Raw genomic sequence first — 24502 nt, 5'->3', positions numbered from 1 at the left:
GGGCACATGCGGGAGTCTGTGTGACTGTCTCTCCCCATTTCCAGCTTCAGAAAAATTCAAAAAAAAAAAAATTGTAACAGTTTTAGGAACAAATATATGGTGACAGAAAATGAGTTGACTTTGGGTGATGGGCACACAGTGCAATCAACAGTTCAAATGCTATAGACATGTTCACCTGAAACCTGTGTACTCTTTTTTTTTTTAAGATTTTATTTATTGATTTTAGAGGAGAGAGAAGGGGGAAAGGAACAAGAAGCATCACCTCATAGTAGTTACTTCTCATTTGTGCCTTGACCAGCACACCTAGGGTTTTGAACCAGTAACCTCAGCAATCCAAGTCAACACTTTATCCACTGCACCACCACAGGTCAGGCTAAACCTACATGCTCTTATTAATCAGTGTCACCCCATTAAATTTAATTTCTTAAAATTGATAACAGTTTTTATCCATCTTTTTTTTTTTTTTTTTTTTTTTAACAGAGAAAGTGGTTTATTGCTTTTAGAACAAAACACTGTTTAATGAAGAAAATACTTTTAGGACTTTTTTTGTTTTGTTTTGTTTTTTGTATTTTTCTGAAGTTGAAAACGGGGAGGCAGTCAGACAGACTCCCGCATGCACCCGACCAGGATCCACCGGGCATGCCCACTAGGGGGCGACGCTCTGCCCATCTGGGGCGTCGCTCTGTTGCAACCAGAGCCATTCTAGCACCTGAGGCAGAGGCCACAGAGCCATCCTCAGCTCCCAGGCCATCTTTGCTCCAATGGAGCTTCGGCTGCGGGAGGGGAAAAGACAGAGAGGAAGGAGATGGGGAGGGGTGGAGAAGCAGATGGGCGCTTCTCCTGTGTGCCCTGGCTGGGAATCAAACCCAGAACTCCTACACGCCAGGCCGACACTCTACCACTGAGCCAACCAGCCAGGGCAGGTTTATCCATCTTTTTTTTCTTTGCAATTTATTTGTTGAAGGAACTGAGTCATTTGTCCTGTAGAGCAGAGGTCCCCAACCCCCGGGCCACAGACCGGTACCGGTCCGCAGAGAAAGAATAAATAATTTACATTATTTCCGTTTTATTTATATTGAAGATCTGAACGATGTTTTATTTTTAAAAAATGACCAGATTCCCTCTGTTACATCCATCTAAGACTCACTCTTGATGCTTGTCTCGGTCACGTGACACATTTATCCGTCCCACCCTAAAGGCCGGTTCGTGAAAATATTTTCTGACATTAAACCGGTCTGTGGCCCACAAAAGGTTGGGGACCACTGCTGTAGAGTTTCCCGCACTTAAGGTTTTGCTGTCTGCATCTGATGTTCTCATTTGGCATGTTTCTCTATCCCCTGAATTTCCTACAAACGTATTAATAGATCTGATGAGATGTAGGTTAGTGTAGGGGAAGAAGAAACTTGATCCTTCAGTGTTCTTCTGGCTGTCTAATTAAATCGAAGTGAGACAGATTAATGAGAAAATAAGCAGATTTTACTACGTATGTCCTTATGGGAATTCCAGGTACAGGAGAAGTTCAGAGACAAAGTTAGAATGGGGTGTATGTGACAGTCTGAGCTAAGGATGACTCAGGGGAAGAGGGAGGTCATTGCAGAACAATGAGAAAAGCAGGTGTCCAGTAATTAGTAGTTTACCATGCTCTATAGATAGGTCAAAAAAAGGTATGTCTTATGAGCAAGTTCCCTAATTTAAATTCGTTAAGGAAGAAGTAAGAGTTTCTCTTGAGCCTGCAGGGTCTCAGTTGCCTTCAGCTCAGAACAGAGGCGCATCTTGGGTGACTCATTCTGAACCCCCACAGCAGCTTTGCAGCTTTTGGGGGGGTTGGGGGTTTTTTTACTTAGCAGGTGATACTGTATTCTGTCTATTGCATCGCATCCAGCATCGAATGAATAGTTGCTGATCTTTGCAGTTTAAGATGAAATAGTGGGTTTTGTGTGCTGTTGATCTGATTCATCTGTTTCAAAGTTCTTCAGTAATTTTTTAAATGTTTTAGCAGGTATTGGTGATCCTTTCCCAGATCCACTAATTCATTAGTCTTACCATGAATGAACATAAGCACAGATCGCTATGACAAAGTTAACTACAATAAGGGCTGCAGTTGGCTCAGTTCTGGTGGAATTTATCACACCATAGTTATATTGTTATATTCTCAATTGGCAAATTCCCAGATGTGACTTGTTTATAACGAGTAGAGGAAAACCATTTGGCAAGTCATTTGCCCATCCTCTAAAGGATATGTACTTTTTTATTAACATTTACTTTATTGATTTTAGAGAGAGACAAGAACATCAATCTGTTCCTGTATGTGCTTTGACCAGGTAACCTCTGCTCTTTCGGACAATGCTCTAACCAACTAAGCTCTCTGGCCAGGATGGAAATATACTTTAATGAACTAATTTTATTATGGTTTCTGGTGTATTGGTTTTAAGTGAGAACATCATAAAGAATCAAAATGCACCATAATAAAATTGTTGATATGACTAAAGTCTTCAGTGACTTAGAAATCAATACCCGTAAAGATATCGAAATGCACTAAACTTCAGCCCATTAAAAGGGAGCCCTGGCCGGTTGGCTCAGCGGTAGAGTGTCAGCCTAGCGTGTGGAGGACCCGGGTTCGATTCCCGGCCAGGGCACACAGGAGAAGCACCCATTTGCTTCTCCACCCCTCCGCCGCGCCTTCCTCTCTGTCTCTCTCCTCCCCTCCCGCAGCCAAGGCTCCATTGGAGCAAAGATGGCCCGGGCGCTGGGGATGGCTCTGTGGCCTCTGCCTCAGGCACTAGAGTGGCTTTGGTCGCAACATGGCGACGCCCAGGATGGGCAGAGCATCGCCCCCTGGTGGGCAGAGCTTTGCCCCATGGTGGGCGTGCTGGGTGGATCCCGGTCGGGCGCATGCGGGAGTCTGTCTGACTGTCTCTCCCTGTTTCCAGCGTCAGAAAAATGCAAAAACAAACAAACAGACAAAATAAAAGGGTATCACTTTTGGCCCTGGCCGGTTGGCTCAGTGATAGAGCGTTGGCCTGGCGTGCGGAAGTCCCAGGTTCGATTCCCGGCCAGGGCACACAGGAGAGGCGCCCATCTGCTTCTCCACCCCTGCCCCTCTCCTTCCTCTCTGTCTCTCTCTTCCCCTCCCGCAGCCAAGGCTCCATTGGAGCAAAAAGATGGCCCGGGCGCTGGGGATGACTCCTTGGCCTCTGCCCCAGGCGCTAGAGTGGCTCTGGTCTCCACAGAGCAATGCCCCGGACAGGCAGAGCATCACCCCTTTGGTGGGCATGCCCGTTGGGCACATGCAGGAGTCTGACTGCCTCCCCGTTTCCAGCTTCAGAATAATACAAATAAAATAAAATAAAAAGGGTATCACTTTTTAATTTTCTTTTTGAGATTACATTGATTTCAAATATATATGTGTTTACATAAGTTGATCATAATTTGCTGCTCCAAAAGACTTTTCCTAGTACCTCCTAGTAAAATATTATTTGTAAGATGCATGAAGACTTTAGAGTTCGGCTTATTCTCACAGGCTTGGAAACTGCAAGGGTATATGCTTTCCTGACTTTATAATTTCTTGTGTCAGTCGGCAATTATTCCATGGTACCTGGGGTTGACTCAGCAGGTAGAAAACTGCGTGTCCTGTGGCTTGATCATAAGTGGTACAGACAGAGGTAGAAGGCTTAAGAAGAACACGGCTAACCAAGGTGATGCCACTTAGAACAAGACTGAAATTTCCCAGTGAGTTAAAACAGAGTGGAGGAGAACAGCCAAGTGTGAGCTCATAGCAGGATCCTTGAAAGGGTCATCTTAGCAAAAATATCCCAGTTTTGCCAGTTTCCCTAGGGCCAATTGTGTGGAACTTGAGCAAATCCTGCATTTTTGTTGGATTTGTACTTTTAATTTGCAAGACCAGTGAAAATGTTGATGTGCAGGGTGAGATACTATGTTTGTTTGTTTGTGTGAAAGGAGGGGAGATAGAGAGATAGACTTTTGCATGCACCCCAACTGCGATCCACCCGGCAACCCTCGTCTGGGGCCAAAGCTTGAATCAGCCAACCTATCCTCAGTACCTGGAGCTAATTCTTGAACCAGTTGAGCCACTGACTACAGGAGGGGAAGAGAGAGAGAAGAGGAAGAGGGAAAGAAAGAGAAGCAGATGGTTGCTTCTTATGTGTGTCCTGACTGGGGATCAAACTGGGATGTTCGCACACCGGGCGAATGCTCTATCCACTGAGCAAACCAGGTAGGTCCAAGAGGTGCTAGTTTAAGCAGAGAGGGGCACTTAGGGGAGCTCATTTTATAAATGAGCACTCCGTTAGTTAAATTTTGTTGTGCTGACATTAGCTTCCATATATTACTTGGATAATAAGGATATGCCATCACTACCACCCTGTCCCATGGCTGATAAAACTGTATAATTTATGTGTTTTGTAACAATGAGGAAATGTGTGCTTCAAATTAAAAAAGACTTGGCAGCCTGACCTATGGTGGCACAGTGGATAAAGCGTCGACCTGGAATGCTGAGGTCGCTGGTTCAAAACCCTGGGATTACCTGATCAAGGCACATATGGGAGTTGATGCTTCCTGCTCCTCCCCTCTTCTCTCTCCTCCTTCTCTCCTCTCTAAAATGAATAAATAAAGTCTTTAAAAAAAAAAAGATTTGGCAGATGAAAATGTATGTGATGTTACTCTCAGTACTCTGTGACAGTTCTGAATTTTAAGAAAGGAAAGGTGAGGACTCTGAAATAAGATGTTTGTGCTGTTTTCCCTATAGGAGGTTTCAGTCAAGAAGAACTTCTAAAAATATGGAAAGGGCTCTTCTATTGCATGTGGGTGCAGAACAGACCCCTTCTGCAGGTAATGTATACTTTTCTTTGTCGTATTACTGGACTTTGGCCTAGATAAAGAGACTTGCTATATTAGTCCCTCGTGTGCCAAACAAACTGAAAAGCATTGCTTTAAGGATTCCCTGTCACCGCTTTCCATATAGAAAGGAATGCTATTTCCAAGCATTGGGGCAAGTTATCTTTTCAAATAATAAAAGAGTACATGTAAATTAAAGACTTATTTCTCTGCCACAGTTTTACATGACCTATTTTAGAGTTTTTGTATATTTTCTCTTATTTGTAGTCAAAAATGTCATGGCACTAATTTAATAACCTGTGAGTGGTCCAAGCTTCAGGCCACTGATTAAGTGGATGCCTGGGACTGGGCAGCCACCTCACTGGGGTCAGGGTCTTCACAGAGCCATTAGTGGCCCCCCCCCATCTGATGCCCCCTCCCTTAAAGTCAGACAAGCACTCAGCACAGATATACATGTGCATTGGGACTCCTATCTGCCTAGCACACTGGGCACCCCTACCACACCTCTTTAGAAAAATGATTTTCTCTGCTTTAAAGAGCTTTGTTCTGATGTATAAAAGCAAAGTGGAGGGATAAGCCTTGAAATGGCATTTGAAACCCTCTGGTGTATAAAACATCATGGGTAGATTGTACTTGTCTGGGTTTTAAGGCATAACTTTGCCACCTCCCCCAAGCCCTATAGTAATTCACTCTAATTATTGCTTTTACTCCGCTGAACATATTTTGAGTAGGATAGCAAGGCAAAATATTTTAAAATTACATTCAAAAGAAACAGCCAGCAGCTTTAGTGGAGGAAGAAAATGTGATAAGAACGTCACTTTCAAGTTGAGGAGTTCATTTCAAATGGGGGAGGGAGTCCTGAGGCCAGGTTAGGTGCAGGTAATATTTATGAAGATCTGTCTTTTCTTACATAACTCATAAACAGAATTCCTTTGTTGACACTCCCCAAAGCAGATGTCCCCATAGACCCAGACCACCAGATTCTCTCCACAAGCTAGCTTGCTGCCCCTGAGTAAGACCTGTGCTTCCAGTGGCACTTTTGTCCAGGGCACAGCCTAGGAAGGTGCTGTTCCCTGCACTTTCCGCCATCTTGCTGCTGCAGCCTGTCTCTGAGTCCACCAAGGAGGAGCCTTTCTGGTCCCACTCACTGAGCTTCCTGGAGAGTCTTGGGGTCTAACTGTAGACTCTGCTGCTGAGGCGTGTGTTCCATTATGGGGGGGGAGGGATTAGGATAAAAGTCTCAATTTAAGTTTTCATATATTTTTAAAGGCAGGAATTGACAGCTAATTTATTTCTTTTGTAGATCATTTTAACAGATACTTTTCTAGAGATACTTTTATAAACATGCAGCTTATACAAATCTCAGAGGCATATGAGGTTTCTACAATAGTCCATTAAAATTGGGGATTTCACATTTAATAAAATTTAGATATTCACCCACCCACCCCAGCAGATCTGGAAGGAGGTGCTCAAAGTGCTGCCACCTAATAACCCCCATGTTTCCCAACCCCGTCTTGCAGGAGGAGCTAGCGAACACAATTTCCCAACTCATCCATGCTGTTAACAACTTGGAGGCTCGTAAGTCCTGATGTTTTCATGACTTTTAAAACTTCCCTGTTATTCAGATTTGGTAACTTGCCTGGGATAGCTAGTCCATATTGTTTCTTCCCCTTCGTTCCAAGTTTCCATTTCCCAGTGGTCTAATTAATTTAATGTGAACCTGGGGGTACCCATGTATAGATGGCAAGTCACAAACTGTTCCCATGGGAAGAAACTATGATAAACTTAGACACTGACTCTGAAAGAGGATGAAGGAGATGTCTTGTAGAATATCATTGGACATCTCAAAGATTTCCAGAATTTTTTAAAAAATAATAATCTTCCAGAATCTCAAAATTCTGAGTTACTTTAACATTCCAGCTGTCTGTGTGCACACCAGTGTGTGCAGTAACTGTAGGATGCCAGGTTTATCCTCAGAACTAGAGCCACTTAAGGTTGTCACTGTAATAAACTGTAAAGTAACCCCCCTTTACAAAAAAATAAACAAAAGGGGACATTATTTCTGGGGCATTCAGGCTTTGATTACTTAGGACAAAAGAAACAGCAGGCCCTGGCTGGTTGGCTCAGTGGTAGAGCGTTTGCCTGGCGTGCAGGAGTCCAGGGTTCAATTCCCGGCCAGGGCACACAGGAGAAGCACCCATCTGCTTCTCCACCCCTCCCCCTCTCCTTCCTCTCTGTCTCTCTCTTCCCTCAGCCAAGGCTCCATTGGAGCAAAATTGGCCCGGGCGCTGAGGATGGTTCTGTGGCCTCTGCCTCAGGCGCTAGAATGGCTCTGGTTGCAACAGAACAGCGCCCCAGATGGGCAGAGCATCGCCCCCTGGTGGGCATGCCGGGTGGATCCCAGTCGGGCGCATGCGGGAGTCTGACTGCCTCCCCATTTCCAACTTCAGAAAAATACAAAAAAAAAACAACAACAAAAGAAAAAAAAAACCCAGCAGAATGGGTTTGCTCTGCTCACCACTCCTAAGTACAAAAACAATCCCAAAGACCTTCATAACCCTCAGTGGTTCTCTGAACTTTAGTAAAGTCCCAGCTGACAGGTAATGAACAAAATTCTACACATGGAATAGAGTCTATAAAGTTTTCATGTATCAGGAAATATTTGGCAAAAAGCAGTAAAGCAAAGAATCAAAAAAAATTTTTGGACAAAAATGTAGTTTTGTGGCTCGGGGAAAAAAAAATAGAATGTTTTATTACAGCTCACCAGCTGACACTGAACATGAAACAAAAGGCTGAGTTCCCACATGGGTCAGGTTTATTACTTTTATGCTAGATGGTAATGTGTTAACCTGAAAACCAAGCACTCAGAGCCATTTGTTCACTGCAGAACACCTGTTCATTCAGACCTTTTGGCAAACCATGAACCGAGAGTGGAAGGGGACCAACAGGCTGCACCTGGACAAGTACTATATGGTGAGATCATCAGGCCTCCGCCTCAGTTACTGCAAAGGCTCATATGTGAGGGAGAGAACGTAGCACCTTAGAAACAGTGGGAAGGTTTGTTTGTGAAACAAAGTTCAAAGCTTGCTGAGATGACAGGTAGTGTGAACGTTAGCCTTTGATCCTGTGCTCAGAGCCCTCTCTCTTTTGTCCCTTTCAGTTGTTGGGGATGAGTTTAGGGATATTTAGTTAACATTTTATGATCTAGAAGTTAAACATGATCATTGTGGATAATTTTTCACGTGGGGATCCAGGCTACACCCATGTTATTGGCCTTGTTCTGCTAAGTAGACCAATCATTCTTTCTTTCATTTTCTTTAGCTAATCCGTCTGGTCCTGAGGGAGTCCTTTGAAGTTCTGAAGCGGAATGGCTGGGAAGAAAGGTTGGTAAACTTTTTGGGTTAGCATTTGGTGGCCCAAAAACTTTTAATAGTGTGATTCTCAAGCCTTCAGTTAATTAGCAAGTATGAATTACCTGATCTGTGTCTTCCTCCACTCTCTCAAGTGCTGTTAGAGGCAAAGCCCCTTTCACACAAAGAACTTAAAATCTGGCAGAAGAATAGAAAAGGGTTGAGCACACATGACAGTCAGGTTTTTATACTGATTTCAGTAGTTGCTTTCTTCTTTGTAAAACATTCTCTACTTCGCATGCCTTGTGGTGTAGTATAGCATGAGACTGCATGTTACGTCTTCTCTGGGGAGAGAGGGATGTTGGCACGCTGTAGTTAATAGACCCATATGTGTTGTTTTCTTTAGCCGAATCAAAGTTTTCCTCGATGTGTTGATGAAGGAAGTCTTGAACCCTGAGAGTCAGTCTCCTAATGGAGTGAAATTCCATTTCATTGATATTTATCTGGATGAATTATCCAGAGTGGGAGGGAAAGAGGTAAGAACAGTCCAGCAGTGTGGTGAGACCACAGCTAACCTGAACAGGGCTTTGGCTCTTCAGATGCTCCTGTGAGCTGGGAATGGAATGCTGTTGGTGGCCTTCTGCATTACCAGTGACCAATCCAACCAGCAAGCCCCACTACTGGCAATACTCTGCCCATCTATGACTGTTGCTCAGCAACTGAGCTAATTTTAGCACCTGAGGCAGAGAGAGGCTCCATGGATCCATCCTCTGTGCCTGGGGCCAACTCCCTAGAACCAGTCGAGCCATGCTGCAGGAAAGGAAGAGGGAGGGGTGGAAAAGCAGATGGTTGTTTCTCCATGTGCCCTTACCGAGAATCAAACCCAGGACATCCACATGCCAGCTGATACTCTGCCACTTGGTCAGAGCCAAGAAAACATTCTTTAGCATGCATGTGATTATCTGAATTGGGGATTGGAGCGATTTTTACTTCTCTTTTCACAAATGTTCTGCGATGAACAGGTATTTTTTAAATGAAAGAAAGTGTAAATGTTACATTAAAAAAATAATTCCTCATCTCAGTCTCTGACAGTGTCCATTCAGAACTGCTCTATAGAGAAGGAAGTGTGGAGTAGTGCTGGTTGGACTGGGCGGTGTTCCTCGCTTACTGTGCTAAGATGCCCAAGTGGCTGGAGGACAGCCATGACCTTCAGCCTGGCCCAGGCATCTGAGTAATTCATGCACTGTGCATTTGGGCATTATGAGATAAGTGTTACTTAATCTGATTAAACCTATGTGAAAAGAAAACAAGTGGTTTCTTTTTCAAGGACATGTCAAAAAGGAGAAAAAGCTCTTATTTCCCTTATTTTTCTGTTTTCCTATTTTATGTCTAAATTACAGCTTCTGGCAGATCAGAATCTCAAGTTTATTGATCCATTCTGCAAAATTGTTGCCAAGACTAAGGAGTAAGTGATTCACGTTTGTTTTATTACTTCAATTGATGCTTAATCTGGGGGAAAGGGGGTTGTCCAAAGCTAAGAACAGCTGAACACTTAATTCCCATTGGCAAGATGTTTGAAGCTTTGAGTCATAATTCGGCTCCTTGAGCTTTGCTGTTTGACCCCAGTCATCAAAGAATCGCATCGTCCCCACCCAGAGTTCAGTCTGCTGTCAGTCCCCCTGCTTCCAGCACAGAGCTCTTACCTGGCTGCTGGCAGCTACAGTCGGTCAGCACAGAAGTGTAGTTAGGAATACCAGTGTTTGCTGACCAGCTGATCATCACAGCAAGGCCTGGGTAGGCTGAAATTGGAGGTGCAGTGATTCCTACTTCTCATCCCTCTGTCTTCCTTCAGATAATGAGGTTCAGACCATTGGTTTTAATCACATCCTCTTTGCTGTGCTTCCCCCTCAGCCAGACATTGATGCAGACTATAGCTAGGGGTGTTTTTGAAGTCATTGTAGATCAGTCTCCTTTTGTACCTGAAGAGACAATGGAGGAACAGAAAACTAAAGTGGGCAACAGTGACCTCTCTGAAGAAGAAATAGCTGAAAACGGGGTGATGTGGAGAAAAACATTCAGTAAAAAGAAGGCAGGTAAGAGAATTTCCTGGAAGAGTCTCTCTCTTTCCAGATGAAGTCCTCATCCAGCAAACACTTTGTAATACATTTCTCCAGATCTCACTGACTGCAAGCCTAGAGTTCATCAAAGATGGCTTTGTCTTGACCACTACCTGAGAAAGGAAGTAGATGCATATATCGAACCCCAGTGCCTGTTCAGGGTCCTCTGGGGAAGACCCTGTGCCTATTCACCATGCTGTGTCTCCCAGGATGGTGGGACTTTCTCCGGAGGTTTTGTTTATTTTTGTTGTTTTTGCCTTTTGTATTTAAACGTCCTAATATGGACTGGGATGTGTAGAGAGTCATCAGCAGGAGACCTAATGTGCAGTTACATTGTGAGCGCACACCTGTTTCTGTAGCCTTTTTGATCTCTGAGTTCCTTCAGGGTTCTTTTTCTGGAGGTGTTTAAGTGCCCACTGTGGACTGGCCCCATCCTTACAACTGTCTTATGCCCATGCAGTCATGTCGAGTGTGCATTAAAGCTGTGGCCCACCAGAACTTTTACAGGGGTTCCCAGTGCCTTGGTACACAACTGTAGCACATGTTCAGGGCATACCCGCACTTTTGAAATATTAGGAAGCCATTGAAAAGCAGTTTTCAAAAACCAGTGAACAGAGGAAATTTAATTATTATCTTTTTTTTTTTTACTGCACACAGTCTTTATTTGTTGTGAGTCCTGACATCAAGAGACTAGGCCCACATCCTGGGCCTTCAGGACAGCATCCGGTCACTTTAGGGCTGGAGACATTAAGTGGCCAGTCACTTCTGTCCAGTTTTTATTTGGCCCAAAAAAATCCTCAGGTGACAGAAAGTGGCTATGCCTGCACAGATGCAGTGGTCTCGGCAGCTGCAGCTGCCCAGCACACTGCAGGAGGCAGCACATCTGCCGCACACTGTTGCCCTGCGGCTGCCACATTCTGCCGAAGACTGCTTGAAGGCTTCAAAGGGCTCCGTGCAGGCCAGGTGACTGGGTGGTTGGAGGTGTGCCAAGCGATGCTCATCTTGAGATGATGACAGTCCCACTGCCTGGACTCAGGCTTGGCAGTCACACATTGTCCGTACTTAATCTAGCTCCCAGCTTCAGTGATGTGCATTGACCTCCAGAGCCACCTGCAAGTCGAGGCCCGTGCCAGGGGAATCAGTTAATGGGCACAGAACTCTGTAGAAGGAGCCTGATTTGTTTTAACATTTACATGTGCCTTAATAATCCAGGAAGATATAGATCAAAATGTTAATAGTTAGCCCTAGGTGGCAAAGTTGTGAGTGACTTCTGTTTGCTTTGTACTTTTGTGTTTTCTGAATTTTCTACATTTATCATGTATTATTTTTTAAAGGAAAAAAAAAAAACATTTTCATTTTAAATTCTACATAGGTTCCTGGTTAACTAAAAAACCCTGAGCAAATTCTGTATGATCATGGCAGTTGTTGGGTCCCTCCTGCTCTCCATGTTTCTATCTATACAAGAGGTGTCCTACTCTCAGCACATGCACTGTGTGGTCCCTGTTCCATCTTCTCTGTCTGTGCCTTGAGGTCACACCACTAATGAGCTCCTAGGAATCCAGAAACAGTACAAGTTTGAAAAGTTGAGTTTTGATTAGTAACTTTTAATCTACTTTTTCATGGGCGTTAGTGCTTTTTCAATTATTTAATAAATGTTGACATTTGCATTGGTGTATTAACTTGTGTTTTCTGAGGCAGCCCCATGAAGTTAGTGTATCACTGTATAGATTTTTAACTATAGCCCAAATCTGTCTGAAATTAGAGACAGGCTCCTGAGTCCACTGTCCTCACTGCCAGAGCCTCACTGTGCCTGAGCCCCTGACCCAGGAGTTTCCTGTCCCTGCCGCTGTCTGACAGGAAGACTGTGTGCTGTACAGCACTGGAAGCCGTGGAGGCTGGTCTGTGATGGATTTAGGGACAGAATTTGTGATTGCTCCCAGATGTTTTTTCATGTCCAAGGAATGAAAAACCAAAATATCTTTGGGAAATTATAAATGTATTTGCAGGGTTTTTCTCTTTAAAGAAATTTTCTTTTTCACTAAGAGACACCTAATTAGACAGTGGCTTCTTTGAAAGTAGTCATTGTTGTGTATAATTGAAGAATTTTGTCTTTGGGTGTGTTTTGATAGCACTGGGCAAATATCACTCCACAAAGGACAGAATCAGTGATGAAAGTGAGAGAGACAATGGCGGAAGCGTGGAGGACACTGCGCCGCTTCTCCAGGTTGGTGGCTGTTGTTACTTTTTATAGAAGATAGATTTATGATGGAATGGCCTGGCTAATTGGGAATTAGGGTCAGAGCTAATTGAACTCTAAGGCCTAATGTAAAGTCCTTTCATCCCTTCAGTCAGTAATGTCACCTTCCTTATAATGAGCTTATTGGAAACATTTAAATATGGATATTTGAAAGACGTCAGTCTTCAGTTACTAAGATCTGTTCTATTCCATACAGCAAAGTCAGCTAAGTGGTACTTTTTAGTAAAGGTTACTGTTACCATGTGCAAATTGGACATCTAGATTAGGTTTACAATGAAGCATACCCAAGTAAATTTTATATGGTATACTTCACATTTATTTTTTTGAGAAAAGCAAGAAGAATTATCTCTCTCTTCTGAGAAGAAATAGAACAGATTTTTCAAAGATCTTGCATAAACTTTTGGTTACCAAATCTTAACATGTGCTTATTTAGACAATCCTCTGTGTGTGCTTCCAGAATCCCACACTACGTGTTTTCTATCACTAGTAGGTATGACAGAAGTTGGGTTACTGCAGGTTTATGTTAGTTTTTTTTTCTCACGTAGTTTGACTATAAGGCTGTTGCTGACCGACTCCTGGAAATAACTAGCAAGAAAAACATTCCTCCATTCAACAGGAAGCATCTCTCCAAACTAATCAAGAAGTAAGTGATTGGACGAGAGGTTATCACTTGATTCTCATTCACCAAATGTAGCCCTTTTATTTATCTCACGGCATAGGATGAGCTGTCACCATACCTTATTTTTTATTTATGGCATGTATATACACATATAAACTGCAGTGTTTAATAACAACAGCCCCTTGCCTACCTCCCCAGTTCCATTCTTCAAATGCAGCCATACTCATCACTTTTATCTATTTATAATGATGTAAAAAGTCTATTGATAATATCCAAAATTAGTAGACCGAGACATTGCAGTGTGAATGTACTGCTGAGGTGTTACCTGTTTGTGCGCTGTGGAGATGTGTTGGGGTGTGGCGTTTTACCTGTCCCCCATCTCCCAGTATGGTTATGCTGCAGTTGTTGTTGATGTGGTTATGACCGTATTGACACCTCACTGCAGAGCCCTGTGGCATACTATGATTGATGACGTGCATAGCTGAGTGAGATCATATTATGTGTGAGCAGGCACTGTGCTGAGCACTTGATTTAAATTATTTCATGTTAACAAAAGATGGCTTCTGTAATTTCCTCATCCGACACATGGGTTAACTCGGGCACAGGGAAGTCACTGCTATGCCCAAGGTTGTAGCTGTCAGACACAGAGCTGGACTCTGATCTCCTGTCCACTCCCCCAGGGCTCTGCCCTGAGTGCACAGCCCTGCACACTTCCTTTATGTGATAATGCACCAGATTTCATAGCCCAAATAATACTTGATATTTCTCTACTTGTTAACAGAGGAAGGCTGAGCGGAGGCAGAGATCTGAGCAGTTTTAGCTTCAGAGACAAGAAAGATAACTAAGGGTGACCTTGTCCTCCGTTGTCAGCCTTCATGTCACACCACCTTTCTAGCCTTTCCTAGAGGAAGAAGAAAGTGAATTACACATAGCACATTTTTATTTTTTATTTTTTTTTTTTGTATTTTTCTGAAGCTGAAAACGGGGAGAGACAGTCAGACAGACTCCCGCATGCACCCGACCAGGATCCACCCGGCACGCCCACCAGGGGCGACACTCTGCCCACCAGGGGGCGATGCTCTGCCCCTCCGGGGCGTCGCTCTGCGGGGACCAGAGCCATTCTAGCGCCTGGGGCAGAGGCCAAGGAGCCATCCCCAGCGCCCGGGCCATCTTTGCTCCAATGGAGCCTTGGCTGCGGGAGGGGAAGAGAGAGACAGAGAGGAAGGAGGGGGTGGGGGGTGGAGAAGCAAATGGGCGCTTCTCCTATGTGCCCTGGCCGGGAACTGAACCCGGGTCCCCCGCACGCCAGGCCGACGCTCTACCGCTGAGCCAACCGGCCAGGGCCACACATAGCACATTTTTAAAAGCTTTGTGAATATGTTTATACAGAACGGGAAGAAGGGGTTTCTCTATGAACTTCTGTTTTCTTTTTCAGATTTCAAGATCTTTCTGAAGGTGAGAAAGAGGATTAGAAGTGATGTTCTTACCTAAATATGGACCTCATTGAGCCCGTTTCTGCCAAATAGTATAAAAAGTAGCTTGAACACATAATGGTAGTAACCTTTACCTTTGGAAGGTCATCACTTACACTGCTTGCTGCTCAGCTGAGAAGCCCCTAGAAGCACCACAGTTGTGGGGCTTTTTCTTTTCAATCTCGCCCACCTACTCTCCCATTGCAGGGACAGAGCTGAGCAGACAGACCCAAGGCTGTTCTTGTCAGTACCAGAGCAAGGAATGGGAGGGGCTTATTATTTTAAGAAGGAGGATTTCTGTTGGTTTCAATTTGCCTCTTTACAAAGAACAGATGATCTCTCAGGGTCCTTTTTGTTGACTGTTAAGATCTGTTGTCCCCTGGGGAAAAGCTGCTGTCCATAAACTTGGTTACATTTGAGCAAATCGATGCCCCACTCTGCCCACCCCTTGGGCTCCTGGGATATTTAGAAGTAGGGCGTTCAGACCTGGTTGACATATGGAGAGAGCACTGCCAAGCCCCTGGGGTTGAGCTGGAGATGTCACCCAAGAGTTATAGATCCTTGCCTTGAGCAAAAAAAGCCACAAAATTGTTTTAAGTCTAAAGTCCCTGTGTTTGCCTGACCTGTGGTGGCGCAGTGGATAAAGTGTTGACCTGGAAATGCTGAGGTCACCAGTTCGAAACCCTGGGCTTGCCTGGTCAAGGCACATATGGGAGTTGATGCTTCCTGCACCTCCCCCCTTCCCTCTCTCTCTCTCTCTCCTCTCTCTCCCTCTCTGTCTCTCTCTCTCCCTCTCTGTCTCTCTCCTCTCTAAAAATAAATAAATAAAATTTAAGTCCCTGTGTTTAACAGCTTTGAGGTTTGGATTGAAGAATTAGTGAAGAACAGTGATGAGGAGGGAAATATTGAGGTTAAAAATCTACCTGCGTGCCTGACCTGTGGTGGCGCAGTGGATAAAGCATCGACCTGGAAATGCTGAGGTCGCCGGTTCGAAACCCTGGGCTTGCCTGGTCAAGGCACATATGGGAGTTGATGCTTCCTGCTCCTCCCCCTTCTCTCTCTCTGTCTCTCTCTCCTCTCTCTCCCTCTCTGTCTCTCTCTCCTCTCTAAAAATGAATAAATAAAATTAAATTAAATTTAAAAATCTACCTGCGTGACATAGGGAGGGGCATGGCACTTAACGCCCCTGGAGACAGCTGTGAGGGTCTCAGAAAGCTGGCTAACTGTGGCTTTGGTGTCCAGCAGGCAGTGTATCTCAACCCAGTTTTACTGAGGACATTTCTGCTGACGAAGATGACCAAATCTTCAGTCAAGGAAGGCATAAGGAAAAAGGAAACAAACTTTTAGAGAACATCGACATGGAAAAAGGGAGAGGTGAGGCAAGGGTTTGGGAGCAGCAAGGCCTGAGGAGAAGGGGCAGGCAGCCCTCAGGGACAGCGGCACCTTCACAGTCCTGGAAACCTCTAAGCCACTGTCTTCATAAATTATTACAGAGCAAAAGCTTTTGCTTTTACAGATGAAAAGTGAAGATTGCTTTGAAGTGTTTGGTTTTTCTTGGGTACCCATGTTCCCTAAATGAAAAACACTTAGATATTTACTCCTGCTGGCATCTTTGAGGAAAGTGGGTGAGGACATGGAGCCTCAGGAGACACTGCCATTTGGGAGTGCTTGTTTATCACCTTCCAGGACCTGGGGCTCTACCTCTGCCCTGACAATTAGTAGAGATCTGAATATATTTCAGTTCTATTTATATTGAAAGAGGCATTAGGCAGGTTTCTAATCACATTTGGGAAAGGGAGGAAATGGGGCCTAAGGAGAGAATTAACGGAACTCAGGTACTCCAAGGATCAGAGCCTTTCTGGCAGCAAGACATCCCCATAGGAGTTCTGTCGGCCACTCATGGCCCCAGAATCCCCTGCAAAACCTGCTTTCCCCTTCACATTGGGGTATCTGTTTATTGGTTTATTGCTTTTCTAGGAAACAAGTTCATTCTTGCTGAGGAAGAGGAGGTTAAAGGCAGTACTCAGAAGAGGAAAAGAAAAAAGAAAAACCACCTTCAGTCTGAACATTTAGGGTCAGGAGTTGAAGCCATGCCCCCAGAGGCAGGTTTGAGAAGAGCCCAGAAGCCAGGTGTGATTGAACTGGGTGCAGCAGCCGCACCCAGCCACCAGGAGCAGAACAGCTCCCAGCACCCCCCCTCATCCCCTCCCACACACAGCAGGAGGAAACGACCGAAGAAGAGGAGCCCACGGTTCCAGGGACTGATCTCAGAGTCCACAGCATCGCCTCTGGAGGACTTGTGTCTATGTAGGCCCGACAGCGGTCATGCTCAGGTGCCTGCCCCCCGACCTTCCCCAGCCAGCGGAGCCCCGGCCCTGAAAAGGAAGCGGAAACTCAGGGCTCCTCTGGTCAACGGCAGCCTGGCAACGCTAACCTGGCCCGCACCCCTGGAGGAGGGCCCTGCAGCAAACCCGGCAGACAGAGGGGATTGCCCAGCCACACTGCCCCAGGGTAGGAGACTGAAGAAAAAGAAGAGGGAGCCTAGCCAGCTTGACCTCTACAACCCATCCACTCAGAAAACTGCCATCTTCAAAAAGAGGAAGAAAATAAAAGAGATGTTGAACTTGGTTGAACACAGCAAAGTATTAGAGTCCGAACTCAAGCTCGTCCAGGCTCTGGTAAGGCAACTGGGTTCCAAGGAGGGTGGCCAAGGTTCCCATTAACAAAAAGATCAGGGTCTTCTGCCACCTCGGGCCCCAATTTAAGGGGGTGAGGGGACAGGTCAGACCTCTGGACTAGAACTGTCATGGTTCATAAGACCCTTTACCAACAAGTAAAGGAGCATGACCTCAGTGGCCAAGACAGTTGCCTTCTCCCTCCTCCCACTTCTCACTACAGCCCCACCCCTACCCCCACCGCTCTGCTCACTCCCGGGGGTACAGAAGGGCCGCACCAAGCTGGGAGAACTGTCCCCATGGCTCAGGCCAAAGTCCCTGGCTTGAACTCATGGTCATCAACATGATCCCAAGGTTGCTGGCATGAGGCTAAGGTCACTGGCTTGGCTGTAGGCCCCTGGTCAAGGAACGAGAAAGCAATCAGTGAACAGCTAGGGTGCCACAATTATGAGTTGATGCTTCTCATCTCCCTTCCTGTCTGTCTCTCTTGCTTAAAAAAAAAAGAGTTGAAAAGTTTAAAAAATTTTTGTTTGTAATATAAAAAAGTTACAGTAAGCTAAGGTAAACTTATTGAAAATAAGAAAAGATGTTTCAAATTGAGTGCAGCAGTGGCAGCAGGTAGTATGGTGACCTGTGGCAGATAGTGAAACAAGGAAGGGCCGAAGATAGAACAGTAGAGAGTCTAGGCAGGACTGCTGTCAGCTCACTGGAGAGTCAGAAAAGGAGACCTTGGAGACAGGTTTGGGGGTTAACCCAGGGTGAGCTGCTGCTGCCCATTGCAACCCTGGTTGAAATTCTCCTGGAGACCCTTAGAGTTTAGGAGATACACACCTATGGGGGAAGAAGAGGGTGAAGGGAGACACAGCCATGCTCCAGGGAGGGACGGTGCGGGAGGACCTGAGTTTGAGAAAAATAAAAATGGTTCTTGTGGCTAAAAAGATAGGAAAGCTCTGGCCCCACTGACATGGTTCCCTGGTGGAGAAATGGGAATTTCATTCACACAGTCTCTGCTAAGTAAAAAAGGTGTTTGCAAATGTGGTTCCGGAAAGAGCAGGGTATGGGGTGTCTGAGCTGGTAAATGGGTCTCATTAGAGGCACTGTGCAACCTGAGGCCTCACACTCAATGGTGTCTGCACCCTGTCCTACTTTCACTTCCTGTGGGTGTGGGTGTGGCACAAGTGGCTCTGGATGTGACCTCTCCTCTCTTCTGGCCCTTTCCTCACACAGGGGAGCAGTGGAGCTTTGAGCCCTTTGAATAAGAAGAAACTAAGGGCCAAGAATGACTTTGTGAAGTTTGACACCCCGTTATTGCCAAAGCCTCTGTTCTTCAGAAAAGCTAAGAGCAGCACTGCCACCCCTGTGACCCCAGCTATGCAGGTAAGTGCACTGTGACTACACCAGGGGTCACTGCATGCTAGGCCTGGGGCTGCACTCAGCAGACTGCCTGGCCACTGCTTTTATCAACGGTGCTCAGGTTGCTCTTTGAAGAGCCCAGATCTGCTGTGCATGCTGTGCTAGGTAGGGTTCCAGGGGGCCCATGCTGGCCGTGGGGCCAACCCCAAGGGACTGATCAGGGGTGCCTCGTCTGAGAACTCATGGGAATAGGGCAGATCTAGAAAAATAGGCAGTGAAGGGGGTAGAAGAAAGCCCTGGAGAGGCCTGCCAAGAATGCGGGCAGGAGCTCAGGCTGGTAGGAATGGGTGCTGTCAGGTTGGTGAGGGTGGGCGCTGTTCTGGGAAGCCGGGGGTGGGGGGGAGGCATGAAGGAAAGGGTCACCTCTGCCATTGCCACTAGAAGGTGGCACCAAGTGCAGACATGCAGGAGGCTCGTCTGCAGTTGCCTCCAGAAGATGGAGGCCTTGGTGCAGCAGCGGGCACAGGTGCCTGAGCCAGGAGACCTACGAATATGTGGACATTCTGAAAAAGAAGTAGGTGCTATTTAAATAGCCTTGAACCAGACCCTGGCTGGGTAACTCAGTAGATAAAGCATTGTCCCTGTGTCCTGAGGTCACGAGTTCAATCCCTGGTCAGCACACATACAAGAAGTAACCAGAGAGTGCACAACTAAGTGGAACAACAGCTTGGTGTTTCTCTCCCCTCCCCCCCCCAACCTTCAGCTCTCCTTTCCAAATCAATGGGAAAATTTTTTAATTTGCATTTAAATAGTCTTAAACCAGCAAAAACCACTGCCTATGTTAATATAAGATACTTTACAAATATTTGCAAATGACTCCAGACTTCCAGGTTCCAGAAGCCAAATTTCTCTCATAAAATGGTCATGTTAAAGCAAAATGGTACGAGGTAGAACTAGGGAATGCACACAAAAGCGTGGGATTCTAGGAAGGAATTTGAGAAAGTGTTTCATAATGCAAAATGGCTCAGCTTCTAGAAATTTTTCAGGTATGAAACAAGTTAGTGAATTTTGATGAATTGTTAGAATATTTAAATCAATTTGGAGTCCAGTGCACAAAAAGTTGGGAAATGCCAGTTCATTGCCCATTGAAGTTTGATCCCAATATAGGTGTAATCTGATTACTTTCATTTTCAAGTTGAGAGTTCAACTCTAGGACACAATGAATGAGAAATCCTTATAACTTTTCAGTAGTGAACTTTTTCTGTAACCTAGAGGTTTCACACATGATGATTTTGTTCTGCTTTGTTCCGTGGAAGACAGGCGGAAGACAGCGATGAGGCAGGTTACTGCCTAGAGGTGCTGGCACTGCCCACCTGGTCTGGGGCATGTGCAGTGTGGTCCTAAGAGGCTGCCGAAGTGGACACAGGCCTCACATCTTGCTCCCCATGGATCAGTGGGCACCTGTGAGTGCTCAGGGGCGCACAGACAGGGCACCTCAGCCGCGTTTGTACTCCTCTTATTCCTGTTACGGTTTTCTTCTGCAGCTCAACAAGACACCGTCCACCGCCAAGAAGGTCACCTTCGGGTTGAACAGAAACATGACTGCAGGTGAGTGCAAGGTTTGCTTGCAGTCAAGGTCTGCTCAGAGCCCTGACCTGTCCTGAGACAGTCAGTCTTTGATTGAGACCAGCAGGGTAACCAGAGGAAGGGAGCGGATTTTCTGTGGCCTCTGGAAGGAGGTTACCTGGTAGGAGGTGATGTGACTGGCTACCTTCCCATGCCCACCTGCCTGGAGCATGCTAGTCATCATGGCATGAGATTTAATGGCCTGTCAGCTATAGCTGCTTCTACCTAAATTCAGAACCACTCTGCCAAAAGGAGGGGAAAGGAGGGACATCTTGTCTTTCTGCTTTTAACGTTTCATTTGTGTTGTTTGTTTTTTTGTTTTGTTTTGTTTTGTTTTTTCATTTTTTCCAAAGTTGGAAACAGGGAGGCAGTCAGACTCCCGTATGCTCCCGACCGAGATCCACCCGGCACGCCCACCAGGGGGCGATGCTCTGCCCCTCTGGGGCGTCGCTCTGTTGCATCCAGAGCCATTCTAGCACCTGAGTCAGAGGCCACAGAGCCATCCTCAGCACCCGGGCCATCCTTGCTCCAATGGAGCCTCGGCTGCAAGAGAGGAAGGAGAGGGGGAGGGGTGGAGAAGCAGATGGGTGCTTCTCCTGTGTGCCCTGGCCGGGAATCGAACCCAGGACTCCTGCACGCCAGGCCGACGCTCTACTGCTGAGCCAACCGGTCAGGGCGTGTTGTTTGTTTTTGAAAGTATGAGTTTGAGAACAAACCGAGAAGGAAGTGCTCCTCCTGTGGCTCTTTTTTTTTTATGATTTTAATTTGTTTTTACATAGATTCAAGTGTCCCACCGAATATATCTCACCCCACCCCCTGTGGCTCTTTATTAAACCTCGGTATCACTAACTGTTTATGTCCCAGAACACCCCTCCCACCAGATGCTCCCCTCATGGTCTGTCCAGGTGGCCCTCGGGGCATTTTCCTTTGGATAGTAAATTCATTCTTGCTAGTCACTGGTTTCCTCAGAAAGCCCTCAGGGCCAATCTCTGGAGTGAGTGGGTGAAGGAGCACCCAGGCCTCCCTCAGGGCCTATCCGGGCCTGAGCTGAGGCACAGAGGAACCGTACCCATTAACATGTGGCCTTGCTTTCATTGGGCAGAATTCAAGAAGACAGACAAAAGCATCTTAGTCAGCCCCACGGGCCCCTCCCGAGTGGCCTTCAACCCTGAGCAGAGGCCCCTCCATGGAGTACTGAAGACCCCCACTAGCTCCCCTGTCAGCACCCCACTGGGGACCAAGAAGCCACTGGCCACCACACCAAAGAGAAGACCAACAGCTATGGACTTCTTCTAGGATAGTAGCAGAGTCCCTTTGTAAAGACTGCTTTTGTACAAAATAATCTATAAATTATAACTTTTAAAAAGTGGGGTGTTTTTTATTGTTTTATAAATAACCATAAATTGTATATATGAGGGCCTGAGTATGAGCCGTGACCCTACTGTGGGCATCTTGGTTGATTGAAGCTTTTACTGCAAACCTTGTTTGTGCTTGAACTTACCAGGATCCCACACGTGTAGGGACTTCAGTGACTCCCTTAGCGCGGGAACCAAGAGTACGTTGACTGTCCCTACTAATGGATACTGTTTGTACGCGTATAACCTGGAGTTCGATTCCATCAGCTGTCCACATGTGCACAGCTTGAGTACTCGTTTGCCATGCTAGGCTGGTTTTCTGGTGGTTTTTTGTGTAACCGTCTTTCTTTTAAAAAGCATATAGGGCTTTGTTCCCATGCTCTTGCCAGTTTTCAGTTGGTTTGACTCTTATAACTGAACCCACATGTACTCAGCTGGAGATGAACCTGCGAGTCGGGGCGGGAGAGCAGATCCCTGTGGCCTGTGTCCTTCCCTGTGTCCTACCTCTCAGCCAGCCCAAAGTGTCCTCACTGGGAGAGCAGTGCCCCCTTGGCTTTTCCCGGACTCTAGCCTGGTGCCAAGCACACTCATTCGTCCAGGCCATCATACTTGGCTGCTCTCCATACATGCATCTGCACCAGCAATCTGGCCCACAAGAGCAGCTTCCCATCTTAAATGAAAACTCAACTCTCTGGGGACGTGGCAGCAGCCTCTGGAGACGAGCTCCTGCTGGGAGGCAGATGGAAGCTGCTTTCGGAACTGTTTGTGCATATTTATTTGTTCATAGCTACCTTATATCTGAAATACTGAACCTTGTACTTAAAGATTTTTATAAAGTCCTAATTTTAGTTAATTATAAAAACTTGGAGATGGAAGGCACACAGACTTTAGTTGGAGAAACGTAACTTGGAGCAGGGTTGCCTGATCGTGCACCTTGTTTAGGGAAGCTGGTCTGCCCTGAGCTGGAGTAAAGGGTGGGAGGCCAACTCGGAGGTCAGGTGGTCACCTCAGGAAAGCCCCTGGGCCCTAGTTCTTCTTGAGTTTGCACAGTAACAAATTATAGACCTAAAAGAGGAGTCGTAACTTAGGGTACACACAGTTGTGCCTCAGGTGCCCAGTGCTTTCCTAGCCCACTCTCTGCTCAGGGATCTCAGGCTACCTAGGAGTGAAAACCCCCTCTCCCCAAACAGGAGCCCCAGTTTCCTACCAAGCCCAGGAACAGCCCCTTTGCTACTTACCAGCCGAGGGCCCCATATATCCTTTGTGGTTCGGGCCATGGCTTCAGGTGAAGGGAGGCCCCCTGGGATTACATCATCCAACTAACCACCCAACCAACCGACTCTGGTTTTTTTAGTCACATTACCAGGGTGAGCTTCATCTGCAAACTGTAGGTTGGCCGACTTACTGCAAAGGCCCTGCTGAAAAGGGAGGGGAACTGTTCTTTGCCTGCTGTATAACAAAGTGTTGTCACAATAAGCCAGAAAAAAGACAGTGAACATTATGCTGTTGTTAGTTAGTCCTTGTAGTGAAAAGACTTATGTACAAACGACTTGATGTGGCTGCGTGGTTTCAGTGTGCTACATTTGATGTCATACCTACAGTCACTTTCAAACCAAAACTGATCCGTGGAAAGGTTAGATTTGAGTAATTGAATATTTTTAACTGCATATTTAGAAAAGTTTTATTATTCTTGGTCAAGTTATTTTTCTAACTTTTACTTCAGCTTTAAAGATAGGTCTTATTGCCAAATGGACCATACAATCCAACGATGTTAAAGATGTCTCAGTAAGACATTCTAGGGCAAAAATGGCACATTTGTTCTTAAGATGAGTACAGCAGTTTTTCCTCAAAGCTTCTATGTCATGTCTCCTCTGAGGCACTAGTGGAGAATCCTAAAAATGGACTTCCCGCTGACTCCTGCCTGTGAACTGGTCCCAGAAGTGACAGTGTGGCTTGGAGTCCATCGTTCTTCTTTAAATCTGTCCTAACTTACTCCATTTTGTGGGTAAGTCTAGTAGGTTTACTGTGGCTTATTTTTAATGCCTAAATTTTGGCTACAAAGGAAATAAAAACAATTTTTTAAAATTCTCATTACGTATATACACAGGTATAACGTGAACTATTTAGAACTGATTTTCTACTTGATGCATGCTATTTTCTTAGGTAAAATCACCAAGAGGACATGGCAGTCCAGAAAAGGAAATAATTTAAACTAATGCTGGTGACCTTACAGTATTTTGTAAAACAACTGTCTGTAGGATTCGGTATCACACATTGTCCTTTCCAACTTACTGAACTGAAAGCACAAAGGGGAGTAGAAAGCAGTTGTTCGTGTCGGGGAAAAAATATGAAATTGAGTCCAACCCTTGATTTTTGTGTGTTTTCTCTGAATTTACCTGAATGCTAGCAAGGACTTTGTTTACAACCAGTTTGTAGTAGTGTCTGCAGGGTTTGTCAGTACTCATCAAAGCCAAGTTCAATAAAAAAAAAACAAAAACCTGTCTTTGTCCTCAGATTGTGCTGGATGTTGACTGTTACAGTGCAGCAGAGGTGGAAGGTGTCGGTGTCCATCATGAGGGTCTGAAAACAGACTGTCCAGGCACCTGTCCTCTCATATGTCCACTAGCAGAGCCAGCAGCAGGTTACTGGGCCAGTCTCCGTTGGGTGGGGGGAAGCAGACACTTGCTGCCAGGCTGAAAGCACAGGCTCAGCTGTGAGGACGAGCGCAGAGGTTCCCTTATCCTGGGTGGGCTCCTCAACTCATCCCAGAGACATGGCCACCACCAAGTGTTGAGGGCATGGTTGGAACAGCTAAGATTCCAGT

The 24502-nt window shown here is 45.8% G+C and overlaps 1 protein-coding gene across 3 annotated transcripts in view; it reads left to right on the top strand.

The window, feature by feature from the left end:
* RRP1B (ribosomal RNA processing 1B) overlaps window positions 1–24175 on the top strand; it is a 31038-nt gene extending 6863 nt beyond the window's left edge. The window contains exons 2-16 of one of the 3 annotated variants that reach the window (XM_066259252.1): window positions 4766–4848; window positions 6375–6432; window positions 7742–7827; window positions 8176–8237; window positions 8611–8740; window positions 9605–9669; window positions 10116–10297; window positions 12451–12545; window positions 13124–13221; window positions 14633–14652; window positions 15915–16043; window positions 16647–17347; window positions 18572–18721; window positions 20242–20305; window positions 21426–24175. In XM_066259252.1, coding sequence (XP_066115349.1) covers window positions 4766–4848; window positions 6375–6432; window positions 7742–7827; window positions 8176–8237; window positions 8611–8740; window positions 9605–9669; window positions 10116–10297; window positions 12451–12545; window positions 13124–13221; window positions 14633–14652; window positions 15915–16043; window positions 16647–17347; window positions 18572–18721; window positions 20242–20305; window positions 21426–21619 — 2117 coding nt within the window. In that variant the 3' untranslated portion in view covers window positions 21620–24175. Of the gene's footprint in view, window positions 1–4765; window positions 4849–6374; window positions 6433–7741; window positions 7828–8175; window positions 8238–8610; window positions 8741–9604; window positions 9670–10115; window positions 10298–12450; window positions 12546–13123; window positions 13222–14632; window positions 14653–15911; window positions 16044–16646; window positions 17348–18571; window positions 18722–20241; window positions 20306–21425 lie in introns of all 3 variants that reach the window. The other 2 variants (XM_066259250.1, XM_066259253.1) reach the window with 2 other exon arrangements.
* Window positions 24176–24502: the final 327 nt, after the last annotated feature.

This window comes from Saccopteryx bilineata, chromosome 2 (genome assembly GCF_036850765.1).
Source record: "Saccopteryx bilineata isolate mSacBil1 chromosome 2, mSacBil1_pri_phased_curated, whole genome shotgun sequence".
NCBI classification, from domain to species: Eukaryota; Metazoa; Chordata; class Mammalia; order Chiroptera; family Emballonuridae; genus Saccopteryx; species Saccopteryx bilineata.
Note: the sequence above shows the minus strand (reverse complement) of the source record. Positions and strands in the feature narration are given on the sequence as shown.